This window comes from Perissodus microlepis, chromosome 7 (assembly GCF_051167445.1).
Source record: "Perissodus microlepis isolate ML-2025 ecotype Zambia chromosome 7, ASM5116744v1, whole genome shotgun sequence".
Lineage (NCBI taxonomy): Eukaryota > Metazoa > Chordata > Actinopteri > Cichliformes > Cichlidae > Perissodus > Perissodus microlepis.
In genome coordinates this window covers 15,756,672-15,778,775 of record NC_140467.1, presented here as the reverse complement: position 1 = coordinate 15,778,775, position 22,104 = coordinate 15,756,672, and the positions used below count along the sequence as shown (strand labels likewise).

The following is a 22,104-nucleotide window of genomic DNA, read 5'->3' as shown; positions in this document are numbered from 1 at the left end:
GCCTCAGAAAAAAAAATGCATGCTCTGGAACAAACAGGCAAACTAATTTAGACAAAAGTAAAAGTCTGCACAAACAACAAAGGTTCAAATGTGCTTTCAGTGTTTGTCCCCTTGATAAAAAAAACATTAAAAATCAATAAATTAAGTCATGATTTCCTCACTGTGCCTATCAACACAGGAGGGACCTAATCTCTTAAATTCCTCTGTTGCCATGGGGACACCTGGCCTATGTAGCTTTTACTGAATTTGTCAAAAACGCCCCATATAGCTTCATTGTTAGTATAACATGAAAATTATGTAGCGAAAGTTTAAAAATATTCTATAATTCTGCCTGTAATCGAATCTAATGTGCTTCCAGTTCTTACAGCTGCTGTCAGGTGGGAATGGTGTGCTTATTCTCTGTGCCCATTATGCAATACTGTTCTTCACATATGTATCAAATTCTTGTCAGTCAGTCAGCAAGATTATATTACCTAACCAAATTTCATGAAATGATAATACAAAAATTAACAGACAGGAGACTGACCACGGCCGAAGATCCCCTACTGTCCTAAAATAAATTAGAATATGGATTTAGTAGCACTTAATAGAACCTATTAGTTACATACATAGACAGTAAGTAGCCATAACCATAACCTAAGCCATAATCTTTTTATTTTTATTAGAACATGATGTTCTACACTGAGATATACTGTAAAACCATTTTTCCTGCTGTTGTTTCTTTTTTAAGAAGTAAAAAGGATTTTACGGAAAACATGGTAGAACAGAATTCATGGTTTGTACCATATCAAGGTACATACATTCATCCATCCATTCAATTTAGGGGTGCGGGAGGGGCTGGAGCCTATCCCAGCTAATAATAAAATATTTAATGAAAAGCTAATACCTGTAAATTAGAAGCATTTTTGTCTACATATGGCAGCATTCAGTAGTAATATCTTCATATGCCATCTTCCCCAGCTCCCTTTTTGTTAGGATGCCTGGGTCGTTGACCCAGGGTTTTTGAGTTTATTATTATTTATAAATTTTAGTCTTTGGTTTCTTTGTTAGAGTTCTGTCTTTTGGTTTATGTCTCTGTCTTCTCTAGTCGCTCTGTCTCCCCTGTCAGCTGTATCCCCTTGTCTAGTTCGCGTCTCTGTGTATCCTTAGTTGCTATATCCCCGTGTCCAGTCAGTGTCTGTGTCTGCCCTGGTCCCACGTCTCTGTTCCCTCTGTAATGCCTGCATGTGAGTCTGTGTCTTTTGTTCAGTCTGTGTTTTGTGTTTCCTGTTTTACTTTGAAGGTCTCTGTCTCATCTCAGTGTGTTCAGTTTACGCTTCCTTGTCTCGTCAGTTCTGATTTGCCCCAGCTGTGTTTCCCTCCTGTTACCCATTCCCTGATTGCTCCTTCTGTGTATTTAACCCCTGTGTTTCTTTGTGTCTGTGTTGTGATCTACCGTTTACCTAGCTGTGTGTTCTGTCAGTCCTCCGGTTTAAGTTTATTTTGATTTTTTCCAGTTATGTTATATTTGAGTTTAACATTAAAGCTGTTTTGAGTTCACGTTTGTCTCCAGAGTCTGCACCTTGGGTCCTATTCCTGTCTGCACACAGCCGTCACATAACACTTTTGTGCCTTTGTTTTATTACAGTACTCAGTATTTGTCACATATTGATGCATTTTGTTCAAACACAGTGAATTTGCACTTTATGCACTTGCTTCTTCTTCTTGGATCTTGAACAATTAGAAGCTGTGACCTAAGCATGGTTTACCTGCATGAACATAAACATCCCTTTTAATATCAGCACGTATGAGTAGCAGCTACATGCCACATTACTTTAATTCTTAAGATTTGTTTTAAGACTTGACAGTATATTAGCTATAATCACAGCTAAATCCAGAAATTATATACACAGGCTCAAATATATCGACTCAAGTATATACAGTAGCATAGTATATATTTGATTAGAGTTGCCTTTTTAAAGAAACGTCCCCATACTTACAGAAATGGTTAAACTCTAAATGCAATCAGAGCTCAAAGATGGTTTAATGAAACATGGCACTTTGAAGTGATCAGGAAATTGTGTTATCATGTACGCGTTTATAGAATTAAATACAAAGAAGATGCGACACATCGACACAAGCATACCACAGAAACTGTAATCTTGTAATTCAATGTATTCACATTACAACATCCACATGGTTCAGTTTGTGACGTCTACTGATCTTCAAATATATTCACTGTATAATACATAATACCAATATAGGCACTTCCAGTAAGTCTGGCAATATTGAAGCTACAGTATAGTGTCTAAATTACAAAATGGTAAAAATAAATAATGTATATCTAAAAGAGTTTTTGTAGTTTTAAAATTTCTTCACTGTACAGCATGTATGTATTTTGTACAAAATGGAGCATCGACCTGCAAGGAAATCAATTATTTTACTTTCACAAATACTATGTATTTGGACATATTCTTCTTTAGTACATGTGGTAAGTGCAAGGTACTTGTGAGAAGAAAGTAATTAATTCGTTAATTATGTGTCAACTATATAAAAATACATCATCTCCTTTTGTTTACGTAATTGTAAAACTTGTTTGGTTCTCTTGGTTACAATTATTCTACATGTGTGAATAAGCATGGCAATCAACTAAAACAAATGACGACACAAAATATACACGATTAAAACTGATATACGGTGGTATCCACTCAAATGCAAGTATTGACTTGATGTGACTGTGGGGCAAAATGCGCACGCGTTACACTTGCAATCACCAGGAAATAAACACAGTGGACACAGTCCGCTGGCCTTTAAAGATGTTGCGTGATGAATGCTCTAATGCTTATGTCTGTGAGGCTAAGAGTACGCAGATCAAAGAGGAAGCGCGAGGAGAAATATCCTATAGGACTTTCTGTGAATAATAATTTCATCTGAGTATCCGTGAAGAATTGAAGAACTACTCACAGCATCGCTTTGCCCTTCATTACTTCACAATCTCTATCCCCTTCTCCCCAACAGTACAAGATAATTAAATACAGGACGGAGTCACATTAGAGGGGTCAATGGAAGAATAGACATAGAAGCAAACACACACTGTTTTGCTCTCGCAGATACACTAAATAATGTATATATACATTCAAAAAGGAAGGATTTCTAGAGTGTTTGAGGTGATGCAATTGTGTAATTGTACAGCCTGGAAGTGGAAGTTACATTATCCCAATGAGTCATAGACAGAATGTATGTTTTTCCAATTCTGGACCACTTAAGCTTAGATACACTGAACAGCTTTCCTACATAACATTGATGATAACTCACGGGGCTTTTCCAAAGCTAAATAAAATGTGTCCATTGTGCAGGTAATGATGATTATAGCTCATTGGGCATGAAATGCATCAGCATACAGAAAAGAGCATGCATTTACAAGACACAATGCACCCAGCAACCCATGGTCATTTGAGGCCCAAAGAACTAACATTGTCCCGATTCAATGGCTTGTAACAATTCTGGCCTGATAAAGGGTTTCGTAAATCTGAGATGACATACTAATCAGGAGGTCAACCAATTATTGAGCTTGTGCGTGCGCTCCTCCCTGTGTAAGACAAACTGCAGAGGAGAGGCAGAAAAAGCAGAACGGCCCATTGTGGATGCGGCGCTCTATTCAGCACAGCCGGACATATTGTGTGACACTACGTCAACGCAGGATATGCTAGAATACAATGCGTTGACACAGCCGTGTGTTACAGTGTAATTTCACCTCTCGTGTCATGTGTACAGACTCGTATATCTGCCGTTCACCTTTCCAAAGATCAGTTTAAAGAAATCAGATTATGACAGAGAGCAGTGGTGCAGCATGAGATGCTTGCTGACTGCATCCGTAACAGAAATTTGAACTGCTGATTCTAAATAGAGCACTTATTCAATTCAATGCATTCATTTTTTTTTAGTTTGTGCGTAAATGTCAGTGATTCAAATTAAGTTGGATATTCATTAGATTTTGTGTCTTATTCAAGCTTCTGTATGTACTTGGTTATTTACACTTATGGCTTTATTTCAGTTGAAGCCTTGAGCTCAAATGTGACTTAACATTTAACTGTCAGAATTGTTGGTGAATGTCTGGCTGCTAAAATAATTCCTGTGAAATTTCAGTTTTTACAATGTTACTCATAAATACTTCCCACCATCACAAAGAAACGGGAGACAGTCGGGGCAAAAATCACATAGAAAGAATCTGATGTGACGAAAGGTGAAATTGATAAAACATTACACGCTGCAGTGCTGTTATCTTGACCCGGGTGAAATCATAAAAACGGTTCCCAGCATTTATCTGCTGAACATTGGTTTCATTAAATAAAGCGCAAACTCCAAACAGCTGCAATTCTTACATAAACAGAGAGAATTGCTTTGGCTCCAATGCTGCTGCACCACCAGTGTGAGAAGACTGACGTGAGAAAAAGTCATGTGATGTTAAAAAAAAGACAGATTATGATCATCTAAATTTGAAATGACAGGGGAAACATTCCCTTCGTGTATTATCATGCAAACTGATGTAACCAATATTCTTTGTGAAACTTCATCCACCAGCTGATGCACTCTGCCTGCACTGAACTTGAAGAGAAGAATTAACTCCCTGAGGTGCCAGGATGGGATTCAGAGAGAGTCACCATGAAAAAATCAAAGTTAGCAGCTGTGACATAAACTAAGCCTTATTTTATGAACAGAGTTAAAGTTTAGATTTCTGGTGTGTTTTTCAGGTAATGTCCTGTTATGTGATGTTCACGTTGAATTTCAACAGCTGGGGGGGGGGGTTTCCTGAGGGTTCAAGGTCAGCATCGTTTACAGATTTTAAGCAACAGTAATTATAGATTGCACGACACACTGAGTCCAGCTGCATGAGTATTAAAATGATGATGACAAGAAGAAAAAAGGACTTCCTGTCAAAAGGCGATTTTTAAACAATACTTGAGGGGACACAAATGAATTTGAATTAAATGTCACCTTTTTTGAGATGGCGTTAAGTTTTCTTAAGTGGTAAAAGGATCTGTTTTCTGGTTCTGTTTGAATGCATGATTGCTGCCAGTGCAGGTCCTTTGAATACAATATCTGGGACAGTAATGTATTACAAATAACAAGAAACCTGCTGAATTCATCTACGTCATCTGCAGAGGAATTGTGCACGTAAGCGCATTCATTTAAACACGCAGGCACGCACAAATGGACACACATGCATAGCGTGACGAGCCTCGGGTCTCTGTGTGAAACTAAAATGGTACATAAAGTACTTCATTTGGCAACAAATGGAAAACATAAAATGTGTAAATAGTTGATATTGTATGCTAATTCCCAAGAGTGAGTCATTTATTTTGGCAAACACCAATGTTCCTCATTTCTTTGACCCCCTTTATAATCCATGTATGGAAAACAAAAACAAAAAAAATAACACACAGTCAGTGGGAGAGCTCAAAAATGCTAAAATTGAAACACAAGTTCATATATATATTTATATATATATGCACTCAGGAAGTAATTATATATAAACTGGCAGCAAATTTCTGGAGTCCCGCGTTACCACAAAGGGCTGAAGCTTGTGCCACCAGGCTTCTTCTTCTTTTGACAGTAGCAAAAGAGTTTTTATCCCAAAGTATATGAATAGTCCCGTATTGCAATATGGAAAGCTTTATATGTTTGGTGAAATCAAATATTCAGATAACATGTGTAAAGCACATATTTTGCCACCCTGTTTTTTTTTCTTTATAGGCACACATTTCCCAAACATCTACAGTGTTGTGTCTAAGTGATGTGCTGGCAAAAACAGGAGTCAGTTAATAGAAAACAAAGTCACACTTCTTCATGTCCTTGTCCTGAATGATGCCATATTTCCCCTGTGTTGTTTCATTGTGGGTCCCCCTCCTCTAGTTGCTCTTGAGGTTTAGAGTCTTCCCTCAGAGCTACAGGCCATTCTGGTTCCTCCTCTGGATCCTCTCCTTCTATCAGCTCCTCTCTGCTACCTGACTCCTCTTCCTCTTCATGAATAGCCAGAATAGGTTCAGCTACATTGTTTAAATGGACAGGCTCCGCTCCTTGTGCCTGTTTTTGGTTCTCTTCTGCAATCACCTTTTTCCACATCTCGTGGTTCTCCAGCAGGTGCTGCGTGATCTGGCAGAAGACTTTCCTCCTCTTCTTGGGAGTTGCTTTCTCTGGAGAAAACAAACACCTCCATGGATTAATACGTCCGTCGTTCTCTGTGATCAGACATCTTTGGCAGGGGTAAAAACTTACGAGTGGGAGCAAATGCCTCCCCAAACGTCTCATCTTTTACAGGAATCTAAGTTGTCCTTTTCTTTTTGTTAATCAAAAAATGCTGCCCATAAATGCACAAACGAATTATTCTAAACAAATAAATTTCTCTTTTTAGATAGACATTCAAATATAAATACTGTTATCATTATTGCAGATTTACATTTGAATACTTACGGGACGCTTCCGAGCAGGTGGACGTGTCTTCCTCTGCAGTATCCTCCTCATCCTCCTCCTCATTCTCTCCAACCTCTGGCCCCTCCTCCTCCGGGTTGGGTTCCACCCATCGTCCAGGCATGAGGCTGGCCGAGTCATAGGAGTTACACAGGGGTCCAACGATGTGGGTGATGAAGGATTCCTGGAGTTTGGCCAGCTGTGGGGCTGCTCGATCCATGAAAGGGCTGATAGGAAGGCCAAGGCTGGACTCCTCATCACCCTACAAAAAGTATAAGCCATTTAGATATAAAATTATCGCCAGTTAATTTCATATTATTTTACAGGAAATGAGTAATTGTGGTTAGCATAAGCATAACTGATTCTACTGATTCTGAGTCTACATGATAATTTAGGTCACTGAGATTGGGTTTGACTGAAGGGAAACCAGGTGGAATAACTGATGGCAGAGGTCAAATTTTCCAGTACACCATAACAGTGACCTGTCACACACAAGAGCAGGACCTCTCCTAAATGGAATGCAGCCATAATTAATATATTTATCCCACTTCAGCTTCTGATATGCAAGACAAAATTTGAAAACCGCTGCCATAGTTTTTTTGTTTTGCAGTAAGAGATGTTTTTAGTCATCTGTTAATGACTGCGAAGGCCGACTGCTTAAGATTCATATCATTTGTTTTTGTCCAGGTCATATGCCAATCAAAGAAGAGCAAGTACTAATACTGAAACATAGTCGCCCTCTTCTGTATTTCTTTCCTGTACGTAGACTTCTGGATTTCAGGCATGATTGATTTTTTGCTCCCCTTAATTCCTCCTTCATTTAATCCCTCTGACATATTGAGAAAGTAATGGAAGTGCTCCTTCTGAGAGCTGCTATTGTGTAAGGAGCTGTCATAACTCCATGACAGGACTATTGTATCTTTTCAGTCACATATTGTACATTTTAATTTTACATTGTATCTACATATAAGAGAAGAACAGTGGAGACAGCTGGGGTATCTTGTAGCTTTGTTTAAAAAACAACAACTAATGATTCATATATGCTGTAGGCCTTATGTATGCTTGGCTTCATTGCCATTGTAATAATATCATATGTAATCATGGCCTATTTTTTTTTTGGTCCTGCAGTACCAAACAGAATATGTTTTTGCCTTTAGTCTAAACCCACCCACAGTGATTTTTTGTTACAGTATTTAGGCTTGGCACACACCTCAGCTAATTGCTTCTGGGTCAAGAAGAATATGCTCAAGCCCTTATCTTGACTACGGTTACTAGGTGACGACACACCCTGCGCATTATGTGCCTCTGAATTTTTTGGGAGGAGAGGCACAGAGAGCAAAAGCTCTACAGGATATTTGCGTTCATCACCACGTCTAGCAGCACTGTCCTTTTAGTTGTTTTGTATGCGGTGATGCTAGCACAGCTGAAATTCACGTCCGATCAGAGTTTTTGGTTTCATCTGAAATTTCAACTCCATAAAAGAAAAGAAAGAAAAGAAAATAACCAGCAAAACAATAAATCTCAATACTTCCCAGCTGTCACAGAGCGAGAGGTAGAGGGTTACACCCTGGACATAGTTGCTAAGCTGTTGCACGGCTAACAGAGAGAGAGAGACAACCATTAACTGCATGTCTTTGCACTGTGGAAGGAAGCTGGAGTACCTGGAGAGATCCTGAACATGCAAAACTCCACACAGAAAGGCCCAGACAGTAGATTCAAACCCAGGACTTTCTTGCTGTGAGCCAACAGAGTCAACCACCAGGCTCAAACGGGCTCAAACACTCAAGTGTTTTTGAAGCAGGATGTGTGTCAGTGTGTGCCTGTTTGTCTATGTCTATTTGTCAGGTCAGTCTTAAACTCCCCCTCTCTCTGAGAAAAGCTCAAGCTCGACCAGGTTTGGGGCCTATTTACCCGCGACACACTCCCTGCCAGTGGCTGGTGCCCCCACCAGTGAATTGCTGGTTCTCGGTGTCTGGGGCTGGATACTCCGGTGTGTACTGGCTCGCTCCTGGCGGCTGCTTTGCGGGGCGTGGGCCCTGTTCTTCTACTCTATTTTTCTCTCCCTTCTGCTCCTTCTGTTAACTTTTTCCCCAACTTCATTTTCTTTTACTTTTTCTTTTCTAATAGGCCCCCAGTCTTGTCTGTTATGGCTCTTTATCAGTCTACTCAATCCGCTGGTGAAGTATTACAAGTTGTCACAAGTATTCAGGGAGTTGGCAGAGGCCACAGGTAAATACTCATGGTTTCCTGTCAGCTTCTCCTACCTTTATATGTATCTTTTATTGTGTGCTTTCTAACCCCCCTGTAGGTGTAAATGTGAGAGCAAATGGTTGTCTGTCTCTATGTAACAGTCTTGCGATAGACTGGGGACCTGTCCAGGATGTACCCAGCCTCTCCCCCTATGACGGCTGGGACAGGCTCCAGGCCCCTGGGACAGCCGAGTTAGATAAGCAAAAGAAAATGGATGGATGGATGCTTGCCAAAACTAACAACAAAAGCTGACTTCTTGGAGAGCATCTGGCAATATAATAGATTGGTGTGCATGCCCCAGGTAAGACTGAAGTTCATAAAGGAGATGGACCAAAGGCCCTAGATGTGAAACAAAGAACGGCAAAGAACGACTTCTACACAATGTACAGATATAAATCTACAGTATTATAAATACTGTGCCACTGCATGGGGAATGCCTCAACTTTTACAAACTAAACAGAGCACAATAGTGTCATCAAAGGGAAGTTGGGATAAATGAAAATTCAGGCGCCTGCATGAGGAGACAGTTAATGAAATTTTCTCCCAGCTATGAGTTTGTATTAATTTAGACAGCATCTGCTTGTCATTATATAACGCTTCTGTTTAGGCTACTGTAATGACAGGAAAACCGGATTTCAGAGCTCCTCCTCCCCTCGTTGTATCCTCTTTTATGTGAGTCCAACTGTTAATAAATTCCATCAAATTGAAGATCTGTCCGAGATCCAGTCGTTTTATAAAACTCATTTGGTTTTGCGTTACAATCTTTCTGCTCTGTGGGAACAGAGGCTTTCTAGTCTATAGTGTACAGTATGACACTTGGGGTTGGTTACCAAGGCAACTAGGAATCCTTGCTATAGCTGTTATTCATTCATATCCGGGAAGACGTCACACACAACATACATGCTGTGCTTTTCTTAGGGCCTATTTTTACAAATATTACATGTATTTATTTATTTTCTGTCTAACAGGGTTGTGTTTTCTTTCATGGTTCTTTGATAAAGTGCTATCCTGGAAATAGATTGCTATTTAATTGTAAATCAGAAGGAATCTTTTTGAAGAAAGAGTATGTTACTGTATGCTAACCCAGCCGGCTTTCCTGGCTGTTTGACTGCTGGTTTATTTTTTGCATAATTTCCACTGCTGACATCACTGCTGTAGTCCAATCATCTTTCTGCCTGCCTTCTGTGAGCCAGTGAGCCTCCATCCTCCATTACCTTGGCCTCCAATAACACTTTGAGCAATCTTGAAGTCGTTGTATGTTCTTCAATATCTCTAAAATTAGAAACATCCTTTCTCAGAGTGAAGCTGAAAAACTAGTTCATGAATCTATTACTTGTAGACTGTAATTCGTTCTTATCAGGCTGTCCTAAAAACTCCCTTCACTTGATCCAAAATGCTGCAGTAAGAATACTAACAGGGACTAGAAAGAGAGAGCATATTTCTCCCATATTATTATCAATGGCTCCAGAATCAAATTTAAAATCCTTCTCATCACATCGTCCCTCTACCTTTGCTGTTGCAGAATTCAAGCCATTCATTTCAATTCAAGATTAGTTAGAGTTCAGTTCTCGCTGAAAATATCTCCTCTGTTTCTGTTTCTCTGTTTCTCCTCTGTTTGTAGGACTTTAAAGACCTGCATTTCCAGATTCGGGAACCGTTTCTATCCAACAGCCAAAAATTAACTCAGTTTTCCCCTCCCAGTATCTTTCCAATAGCTCTAAGTCACTAGTTGCACAGAAATTGCACTTTTTTATTTTATTTGTATCTTTTAAGTACATTGCTTTATAGATTGGATTTCTATAGTATTGCATTTTTTATTACATTTTTATTTTGTTTTGTTTTTACAGCTTTATTGGGCATGTGTAAAATACAACTTTCTTTTGTTAAAGACAACAAATCTGTTGTATGTCATGACATTAGAGGTAGTCTAATTCTACTACCTCTAAGTATATCCTGTAAATTACATAGAAATAAAAGCTAAATTGTTGCTAGCATTGCTTCAGCAATGTTATTTCAGTCTATGAAATCATAATCAGTTATTTACACATTATTATTATTATACAAATAATACATATTAATGCATAAACCACCCGAATATTACTAAAAAGGTCATGGCTCAAAAGTTACACTGGCACTGGTATGATTAGTGTTATGCGACAGTACTATACTGTACTGTGTGGTGTCATGTTGGTGTGCAGGTGCACCCTGACCTTTAGCTTAGCTGAGGTCTTAGGTCCCATAAAAGATGGCTCACACACCTGTTCATAGAACTCATTGACAATGCCCTCTGTCCATTGCAGATGTAGCTCCTTGCACTTCAGAGGCCCATTTATATCAGCGAGTTTGATGCACATCTGGCAGACTAGCAACCTGTCATTCTCGTTAGACCAGTCGATACCTGTAGATGGATCATCACCTACCTGAGGGATTGACAGACAGACATGACAGCATTAGCATATTCAAACATGTTATGTAAGCACAGCTATAATCTTCTGCTGAAATGTTTTTGTTAAGCTATAGTTTACAGCATCAGTTCATTGGACTGAGGACGAAACAAACATATATAAGACTTAGGGTTATGTAGTTAAGCCAATACTGACATAACCCAATTCTTGTTGTCAAAGCTACTTATTATATAAACAATGCTTCAATAAGGTGCTTTAACTTATACAGAGCTTGAACATATTTCTAAGAAAAGCAGGACTCAATCATATATAAAGTTGATCTCAGCACTTTTTGAATGAATCGATTATTTCTAGTTAAGCTTAATGAGCTTCAGATCTAAAGAGGCTCAGGAAACAGAGGAACGCTTGACGGCTACTTCACCCAAAGCTAATTCGCTTCCAGGAAGAGCAGAGCAGGGACTCTGAGAGACCTTACTGTTACTTTTGCTGCCAAACCAGCAACCTCAATGTTAGCTGACAGGCCTTGGCCATCGAGCAGCAATGCTGTAGTAGAACTCACAATGAGAGGAATGCGGACCCTCAAATCGAAAGCCAACACTGTGTCTGCACTCCAGTGAGTTCTTGAAGGCTATGGGGTACTTTGTGTTGTTGACTTACATTGAGAGCACTGCAATGTATTGCACAAACAGATCTGCTCCTCGAAAACCACTTGACCACTTGACCTTTTCCTGAAGCGTTGTCCCAGTTTTTAAAAGAACTGATCTGTTAGGAAAGCATGTCTACAGAATATGTTTGACCCCAACTTTTCCAAGCAATTTATTACTTGGCTATTTAATTTTAACAATAAACAAAAAAGCTTTTCATGTTATATTTGAAGACATATGCTCAACTCAATGTTTACACTGGCTTAAAAGGCTAAACTCCCTCTGAAGAGTTCTATAATTTGTCAAATGAATGTGAAACATTGAACAGGGATGTTTTTAGAATACCTTGGCATTGAACTCAGCTAGGAAGTCAAAATGCTTCTTCAGATCAGTGGCCAGTATGGCCTCAATGACCAGGAAACGGAAGCGTTTGAACTCCACATGGTCCAGATTGACCAGGAAGTTGTACTCTGGCTGTGACAGGAAGAGGTTCCAGGCTGCGGCAGCGTGGTGGTTTTCCAAAACTGAGCGGTCGTTGTAGAGCACCGCCTGTCAAACAAAACAAAACATAATTGTTAGACACTACTGACAGGAAAATTAAAGCCTACATTATTGCTCTCTGATAGGCAAGCTACTCTTTCAGTATCATTATGTCATCATTGCTCAAAATTGGGTAATTTACTTAATACAGTAATTTCTATGATTTCTTTTTATTGATAACACAATGTAGAACTAGACCAAACAGTAACATTTCTACCTTGTAACCTGTAGACCTGTAAACAGTTATTCTAACTGTTGATTTGTTTGTTTTTTCAAGCAGGCTGACAGTGAAATAGACAAATAATCTATCAAATCATTATTCAGGTGAAAAAGAAAAAAAAAGTTGTGACAGTAAATCAAGTAAACAAACTTTTATTTAATCACATACTGTTGACCATGCTGTAGGCTGAATAGCATGAGCACCTGTGGGGCGCTGGTGGCCACGAGGAAAGCGTTTGTCCGCCCTGGGTGATCATAATCGTGCATGGCGGCAGCCACGTAAAGAGCCATGAGCTCCAGAGCAGGTATGAGGCCTGACAGGCAGCCATAACCATCTTCTGACACAGTGTAGGTCTTTGAAACCAGGAAGCCCATGTGACTGTGTGTTATTCCACTGTCGGAGTCTAGCCACAGGGGAGAAGACAAAGTGAGGAGGCTGAAGAGAAAGGTGGCAGAATTTACACAAGACACACACAACTGTACAGTACCTTCATCTGCACACACCTAAACACGCGCACGCACGTGCTCTGGAGCACAACACACAGAAACACACACACACACACTTTAACGTTCAAATCCACTTATATGTGGATCAAAGGGATGGCCCTAGTAAGGCATACAAATGAGGTTATGGAAATATGGGTAAGAGGGAACTCTAATCTGCCTGCAATTTCATGCTGTTCTAGACTTCAAATAGTGTTTGGTATGCAAGTGCCAAAAGCCTGAGTAAGATAAGACCAACTTTGAGTGGGATAAGAACACACACTCCTGCAGGTTTGATACTTTGACATTAATGAGATGGCCGCAGGGGATGTGAAAAAATTCAGGATAAAAAAAAAACTGACCTACATATAGAAAATCTTAAGCGCAAAAAAGTACAGTAGAGCAAATATTGTTCTTATTTAAAAACTTGACAACAAGTTTTGCATACTTTTATGGGCTGATGGATACACATACACACCTGCAGGACATCAGCTGTCAGCATGCATGCACTGATGGACATACCTGAGTCACTGGCAGAGCCGTGGTCACTCATGAGGCTGGGCAGGCCAGGCACAGGCTGCGTGGTGAGGTACCAGACTGCGTGAAGCACATCTGTGGCATGGACCCTGTTGTGATCTGGATTAGAGAAGATAACAAGTCTGCTCAGTGTGTGTGATCGTCTCCACCAGGGTGCAGTGTTGGGCTGCTAATGCCTGTTCAATTAAACTTCAAGGCAGTGCAGAGTACTAATGCTGCATAGATTGCTCAACATTTCCATCTAGTGGCTGCTTTCATCCTTGCAACGAGTAATCTGAAGCAAAGTGAAAAACAAAAGCAGGAAGATGCTCGAGCTTACATGGTATGTCTCTGTAACCATTCTCAAGGGCATGGAAGTAGTTCATGAATTCTTTTACGGGGATCTTAAAAGTCTGAAACAGGCCAGTGTCCTCAAAGAGCCTATAAGATACCTGAAAGATAAAAATATATATATATATATATATATCAGACCCCATGGACATCACCAGATCCAGATATATTAAATATAACAAAAGTGTTCAATAAATGTGTAAAACTGAAAAATGTAATGAAAAAAATGAAAAGACAGTGTTATAAATAGTAAAGTATGCTACTGTTTTGTAATATAAAATAATTTGTCACTTTGACACTCTGGCGGACCTGACTGAGGATTCGTCCACATTTCCCATTGGTCTTCTCTATCAAGGTGAAGATGGGGAAGTTCCAATTGTTCAGCTGACTCATCAGAGGTTCCAGGCCCTCCATTATTAAAGGCTCTGGTGCCAAGATTGGTTTGTCCTGCGTGAGTAACAAATGGTCAAAAGACGTGAAAACAATAAGGAAAATATTACATAAAGAGTACATGTTCCTGTTTTATTAGCAGTACTAATGTGATTGAGACAGCTGCTTTGGCCCGCCTTACCTCCGGAGGTATTAGTGCATGGAGGATGACATTCTGGGAGTTTTTTCCTTCTTCTGCATCGTCCTCTGTATGTGCTACATCACTGCTGTCACTGTGGTTGGCTTCGTGGGTGCTGTCATAGTCTGATGACACAACCACTTGGTCCTCTGCTGGTGTAAGAAAAACAAAGAGATGTCACACTGCGGCCTCGGGAGAAAATCCACTGTTAATCTTCTTAAACTGATGCATATCACTAGGTTTCTTGGAGTATGTGGATTTAATTCTTCTCTATATCCACTTCCTTTAATCCTGGCTTGTTGTAATAGGTTACTTTCTGCAGGTCCCATAGAAAGTCACTGCTGCCTTCATTAACACTCAAAGATCCCCGATTGCTGCCTCTCACGTGACTGAAAGAAAGTTTTAATAGTGAGTCTGCTTGGAGGTGCTACTTTATAAAGCAGCACACTTAGTTCTTTCTACAGAAACTTATATGTGCTCATGTTGAGTGCTGCTCACAAACGTTAGGAGCAGTAGAATAAACAACAATGTAGTACATTTTTAACAAGAATGAACGCTCTGCCCAGCTCAGCAACAACAAAAGAGCCGAAAGACCACAGAAGACAAAAAATGCACGATGACAGAATTATTTCCATAGTTAGAAAAAACTATTTCACAGCATTTAACTGAGTTGAGAGCACTCTCAATGAGGTAGGCGTATCATCGTCTACAATCAAGGTCTACAACCAAGAGACGCCTTCATAAATACAGAGGGTTTACAACAAAGTAAAAACCACTGGTTATGCTCAAGAACAAGAATTTCAGATGAACCCAAGATTAATGATGGGAGGATAAAAATATGGTCGAGAGAAACAGCTTGTGATTTGAAGCGTACCGAGCTATTTGTCAAACATGGTGGAGGCAGTGTTATGGCTTGGGCATTTATAGCTGCCAGTGGAACCGGGTCACTCATTGTTGATGATGATGTGACTGCTGATACGAGCAGCAGGAGGAACTCTGATGTGTTGGGAGCTATATAGATTCAGCCAAACTGATTGGACAGCTCTTCACTGTGTAAAAGCAACCCAAGAGTTTCTAAAGGCAAAAGAAAACCCCAAGTCAGTCATTGGCCAAGTCAGTCACCTGATCTCAGCCCAACAGAGCATGCTTTTCAGTTGTCAAATACAAAACTTAATGCAGGAAGATCCACAAATAAGAAGCACCAGGTGTTCTCAATGAGGGAAGCAAGAATTTGGCGATGGCCATGTGTTTTAGACTTTATACATCCATTAATGTATAAAATTATGTTAATTTGTCCAGTTAATTTTGAGCCTCTTAAAATGCAGACTGTGTTTGAAAATAGCTGTAATTATTAAACAGTTGATGAAAAGTGGTTGTTAAACCCCTTGAATTAATGCTGAAGTTTGCACTTCTATCACATTGTGACTGTTTGAATTCAAAACCACTGTGATGGTGTAGAGAGGCAACTAACTGTATGAGATACTGCAGAGGTAGTGTTCCTTTATCATCAACACAAACTCATTACTCGAGATAGTCATTTGTTTGGGGTTTTCTGTGAGTGTTTACTATATATATCAATCTCCCATATCAGCTGAGTGCAATGGAAACAAACAGTCTCAAAGAGAGAGAAACAAAAGCGATTCAGTGTTTATGCCAGAAAACGTAACACAAACACTCTTCCCATGCTGCTTTGCAGGAATGCTAGAAAGACTGGGGGCATACCTGAACGTGGTATCCTGTCTCCCTTGTCTAAAGAGCCCTCACCGTGGTTCAGTCTGATGTATGGTCTCCCACAACTGTAGAAAAGAGGGGATTCACTGTTAGTTAAATAAAAGAGTTTCTATTTATCTCAGATGTGCATTCCTAACTACTGCGTGTGGATTTACTTGAGTTACAATCACACTCTAGTGACCTGTACCTTTTTGAGCAGATGACGATAACATGAAATGTTTATTCCTTTGATTTAATTATTTGATTATTATCAGAATGCAAATAATTCCACGCCATTCACAGCAGTTCAAAGTTAACAGGCAAAACACATGGAAGATAAATACAGAATATATGTATTAGCCTATTAGTCTATCTGTGGCTCTGCTAAAGAAGTGTGAATATCACCGTTCGCCACATCTGTCTTCGATGTGTAAACAGTCAGAAGAAGAACTTAATGGGGTTCCTACTGTGCAGCCCCCACACGAAAACAGCCGTTGCACACTTGCTTCAAGAAAATACGTAGTAATGAATCTAATGGATGCGCACATTAACACAATGCAACTGGAATAAACAACAAAGCAAACTCCAAACGCTGGCATTGTTATGAATGATTCATTAGAAACTGAGCCCACCCTCTTTGAGATTTATGACAGACCAGTGTCGGCCGCAACAACAACTCACTTTCTCAGTCTCAGATGAAAACATTCCCATCTGATGACTGGCTTTATAAATCAAACAGCAAATGTTATCTTCTGTGGAAAGAACTGGCCTTTACTGGTCAGTTAGCTGTGTGACACCACGGGGAGCCTCCCAGACTTTTCCCAACAGATTTTCCGTGTTTCTCCACTGAGGCCACTGTCAGGCTGTAGGTGGTTCCAATTAAAATACCTCTCCCTAAATGTTGTAAAACCTGCCTACTCGGAGCAGGAAATGCCTGCCGTTAGAGCATGGTGTCACAGGGAGCACAAAGGCCTGTAGTGTGTCTATCTCCTCCTGATAAAGTGTTTCTGGAACACTTTTGAGCTGTACCCACCCAGCATAATGCTCCTAAGGCCCCAACAAAGGGAGTTCTGTTGTGTTTGTACGGCCAGGTTGGACCACTGTGTCTAATGCCTAGCAGGTGTGGAATATAAAATAGTTTGATAGTTTGGCGGTTGAACAGTTAGTACATTATTGTCAGGGGGGTCTGGGCAGGCAGCAGCACTTGGCTTAAAAGGTTTACTTTTAATGAAAGTTGAAGAACTGGCAGACACTTTTCCTATTCTGCTAATGCAGCAGAATAACCTCGGCTACTGACATTGAGCCTTGAGCACAAAATGTAAATAAGGAGGCCGGTCATTTTCAGTCGAGGAATCTGCCAATCATATATCAAGTGGCTCTGCTTTTATCTCTCTCTCTCTCCCTCACGCAGAAACTAACTACACATGATACACACTCCACTTTTAATTTGCTCTCATTTTCTATGCTAGAAATAACATTTATATACCAGTAGTAAGAATTTACTTTGCCTTTTGGGAGAACGCAACTGTCAGCTGTAAACACATTTGCTGTGTGAAGTCAACAGACGCCATCCTATAGTGTGGTTTTATTGAGGAATTCAAAGTGGAATTTAGTTAAATTTAGCCAAAGGTTTTAAGGTTGCGGTTTCTCTAATACAACGATGTCGCTATCTGCAATTCTGTAACCTTAACCACGTAAAGATTGAAAAATATTTCTGTGTAGAGCGATGAGTCTTACAGAAAAATAAATGCACTGAGGGCTTCAAATCAGTTTCAATATGTGGTAGTGTGTAAATGATTATTCTACACAAGCTCATTGTTGGTCAGAACAAAAAAGAAATACAGTTTTTCCAAAATATCTCCCCTGTTTTCAAAAAACAGGAAATTTAACATGCATCATACAGTGAATTTTAGCTTAAAAAAATGACACGCGCTATATTTCAATCAACTAACCACACAACTTCTTTTGGTTCTTCTTTGTACAACTGCTCGTGTCCTTTTTTATTATGTCATTGTGCTCTAAAATCAGTTTTATGGATCAGGCGCAGTTTTGTCTCATCATCAAGGTCAAAGTTGGTTTCTTGCCTTATAACATACGTAATTTTCAAAGTCATGGAAAAAAAAAACTCTGTAACTATGACGCTTAATCAAGCAAATGTAATTCAGTTTAAATTGCAGCCCTGCCTGCTTTGCTCATTTTTGAGGACTTCTTCTTGTATGGCCTGAGCCGCGCCGTAAGCTCCGGCTGGCCTCTGCCTGCTAACCTTTCCACTGCAGATTTTTTACTCAGCCACTTGCAGCAGGTTGACAGATTACCTTTGGTTCAGAGCCACGACGGACAGTGCCAAAGCCACGATAAACACCGCAGCTATTATTTCTGCTTCCAGTAATCTACCTACTCTCGAGCCAGATGACGTGAAGAAGATAACAACACAGTGGCTGGGGCTGAGGGAAATGGAAGGCATTCAACTGGGCCCTTTAAACAGGGTCTATCTGATAAAAAAAAAAAAAAAAAAAAGGTGATAATGTAGCTTTGAAGTTGGTGTTATTCCTTCTTAACAGTGTACGTCATTGAAGGCTGACATGATGGAAAAACGAGGGAGGGGGAAAAAAAGAAGCCCAATGTCCTAATTAAGATTGTGCAGATTTGATGATGGAGTAGAGAGAAGGCAATTGAAGCCATGTGTTCATTTTCGCCCAACCTCCCTTCCATGTGTTCGCTCTCTCTCTCCTTCCCTCTTTCCCAACACTGTGTGAGGATGTATCAGGAATGATTAGTGGTGGTGTGTCAGTGATGTGAAAGGAAATTCATAGGCTTCTGGTCTTGGCCAGACACTCTAACAAATACAGTTTAGAGTACATAAATTACCAAAAACACTCCTTATTACTCCCTAACATGTGTGATTTAGGTGTCAAAGCCTACTTGAGAAATGACGTGTTGGCAGGTTGCTGCTTGCTAAGAGACCATCAAAGGTCGGATCCCAAACACAGCAAGTTGTTTTCAGTCGGCATGGGCTCTGGTTAAGTGTCTTTCAGCTAAACACCGAAGCCTTACCAGCTCTATTTGATTATTTCAGGCATCTGGATAAGAGCTAGATGCCTACAACGCATTTAACTGAAGTGCTGCTCAGAAAAGAGCCCTCTCTACTGCTGTAAACGAAACCTGGAAAATCTCTGTGTTTTCCAATTGTTTCCGGACCGTGTGAGCCAGAAGAAGCAGCTGTATCTAAGAGTGCGAGTGTGTGAGTTAATTGTGGTGTTCTCGTGACTGGGGAGAGAACCAGGTGTTTGTTTACATTCAGTAAGTGGCCTTAGCTGGGGCATGCTGCTGGGTTGCGCTAAGATATAAGACCAGGCAACGGGGCTTTGTGTACAGAAGCTTTGTGTTCAAGTATCACACTGTCACTGTGCAAACAGGACCAAACACGACGCTGGCAGGCGCAGGCTACGCAGGTCTTTGGAGGGCTGAAGGCACAAAAGAAAGCAGTGCAAAGAGTTTAATGCAGTAAAAAAAAGAACTTAAGGCTTTCTAATATAGATTGATTATTACAATAAGCCTCCACTCAGACTTTTGTTAGAGCTTTTAAAAAGAGGCGCAAAGGTCCATTTTTGTAGAAAAATATACACAATACAACATCTAACCCTAAATACTATGAGCATCACTCTGACACCATATCAGCCAGGACTCCTTTGCAAAGTCTTTCCATAAGAATATGGAACTTGGGAACCACGCCACATGAACAAAGCTGGCACGTTGTTGGGATACAGGGATTCAAACACCAACAGTTAGGTCCATAAATATTTGGACAACGACACAATTTTAACTGTTTTTGCCTCTTTACACCATCGCAGTGGATTTTAAGGTGTGATTGAAGTGCAGAGTTTCAGCTTTAATTCAAGGAGTTTAACAAAAATTTACCTTTAAGGTATTACAGTAATTTTTAGACATAGTCCTGAATATAATTTCGGGAATACTTATGGGTCTTTGGCAAAGAATTTCTAATGGGATCTCTGTTGGAATTAATTAATTAAGTAAGTAAAGAAAGCCAGTTTGGTCATGGAACACGAGTTTAACGACCACAAACTAAAATAAGTACTGTGGGTTTGTTTATCACGAGGTGAAGACGCAGCATTGCCGACTAGACTTTTTCTCCAAGGTATAAAAAAATGTAAAAAACTACCTTGGAAACAGCACACATGTGGTTTTTATGGAAAACGCTTACTTTTACAGTACGACCATTATCATTAGATAGCTTCACGCAACAAATCTTAAAGCAAAAAAATTAACAATACACAACTAAAGTCTGGCTGGCATCACTTACTAACGACAACATGGATGAAATCACTTGAGCCAGGGTACCCGCCCTCATTAGCCACGACTTGTTTCATGCTACTCTTAAAAAAAAAAAAAATTAAAAAAAAAATAAAAATAAAAAAAAAAAATATATATATATATATAGTGGTGGACCACTAGAGGGCTCCACTCACACCCAGTGTATAGGAAGTGTGTTCCTGTGTTTTGTGGCGCGATATGCGCAGTTGATGTTGGAGACGAATAAAGAAGGAGTAAGAACTGAGAGCTCTGTGTCGTTGATGCTTACCTCCACATTGGTGACCCCTGACTCGAGCATGCAACGGGCCGCAGATAACGCAGACTCCGCTATGGATGCATCAGCGGCCGCCGGACCTCCGCCTCCTGTTGCAGCTACGTTCGCTGTGGCGCTGAAACTGCCGGACTTTTGGCTCCATGACCCCCCGTCATGGTTTGTACACGTGGAGGCTCAGTTCGCCCTTCGTGGCATCTCGGCTGACGACACGAAGTATCACCATGTGGTGGCCTCGCTCGACCTGCTGGCCACCCGTCGCGCGATGACGCTCCTCCGGGACCCACCCGCCCAAGGGAAATACGCCGCCCTCAAGGAGCTGCTTCTTCGGCGCTATGCCCTCTCCGACGCTGAACGAGCCGAAAAGCTCCTCAACCTGTCAGGCTTGGGTGGCGGTACCGCGCTCGAGCTCATGGAGAACATGCTATCATTGCTCGGGCCGGATGACGGTGGTTTCCTCTTCGCCCACCTCTTCCTCCGCCAACTACCGGCCGCCGTGAGAGCTGTCCTTGCAAACTCCCCGCTTCTGCCTGCGAAGGATTATCGCTCCCTAGCTGAAGAAGCGGATCGCATTCTCCTGGCTAGCCGCACTTTCGACATTCACGCCCTGGCTACAGACTCGCCGGCGGCACCTTCCACGCCTCCACCTGCCTCCCCCGGAGCATCCGCCCCCTTGCTGACGGCAGGGATTGCTACACGCCGGCACCGCGGAAAGAGCATCTGTTTCTACCATCAGCGTTTTGGCGACAGAGCGCGTCGCTGCCTGCCGCCTTGCGCTTTCACGGCCCAGGGAAACGGACCCGCCAGCGCGCCGTAGCAGCCGCGACCGCTGGCAATACAGAAAGGCTGCTCTTCATAGAGGACTCGCGCTCCGGGAGACGTTTTCTCGTGGACTCCGGCTCCCAGAAGAGCCTCCTTCCCCCTACCGCTGCCGACGGACTAGCAGCGAACTGTGGGCCGCAGCTCATTGCAGCTAATGGCTCTCCCATCAAAACGTTTGGGGAAAGGTTGGTGACTGTTTGTTTTCATGGCCGGGATTTCCAGTGGAACTTTGTTGTTGCCGCTAGCTCTGTACCTATTTTAGGTGCTGATTTCCTGTGTGCTCATGGACTGCTTGTCGATGTTGCTAACAGACGTTTAATCGATGCTCTCTCGTTTTCTTCGCTACCCTGTTTTACTCGGGCCGCCGAGCCCCTGATTCGGGCTAATGTAGTGACCTCCGGGGATGCTTTTCAGCGTTTGCTTTTAGAGTTTCCATCGCTGTCTGTCCCTAATTTCTCTAGCACGGTAACGAAGCATGGGGTTGAGCATTATATTCCCACGGTCGGGCCCCCGGTGTTCGCGCGCGCGCGCCGCCTCGACCCCGCG

The 22,104-nt window shown here is 41.2% G+C and overlaps 1 protein-coding gene across 2 annotated transcripts in view; it reads right to left on the bottom strand.

The window, feature by feature from the left end:
* Window positions 1–2,004: 2,004 nt before the first annotated feature.
* Window positions 2,005–22,104, bottom strand: part of LOC146382832 (cGMP-inhibited 3',5'-cyclic phosphodiesterase 3A-like) — an 83,138-nt gene continuing 63,038 nt past the window's right edge. Inside the window, exons 5-14 of one of the 2 annotated variants that reach the window (XM_084933775.1) lie at window positions 16,146–16,219; window positions 14,427–14,575; window positions 14,165–14,302; window positions 13,845–13,956; window positions 13,511–13,624; window positions 12,710–12,909; window positions 12,092–12,295; window positions 10,956–11,117; window positions 6,451–6,709; window positions 2,005–6,173 (exon numbers count right to left, since the gene is read on the bottom strand). In XM_084933775.1, the coding sequence (XP_084789901.1) occupies window positions 5,869–6,173; window positions 6,451–6,709; window positions 10,956–11,117; window positions 12,092–12,295; window positions 12,710–12,909; window positions 13,511–13,624; window positions 13,845–13,956; window positions 14,165–14,302; window positions 14,427–14,575; window positions 16,146–16,219 (1,717 nt within the window). In that variant the 3' untranslated portion in view covers window positions 2,005–5,868. The remainder of the gene's footprint in view (window positions 6,174–6,450; window positions 6,710–10,955; window positions 11,118–12,091; window positions 12,296–12,709; window positions 12,910–13,510; window positions 13,625–13,844; window positions 13,957–14,164; window positions 14,303–14,426; window positions 14,576–16,145; window positions 16,220–22,104) is intronic. The other variant, XM_084933776.1, reaches the window with a different exon arrangement.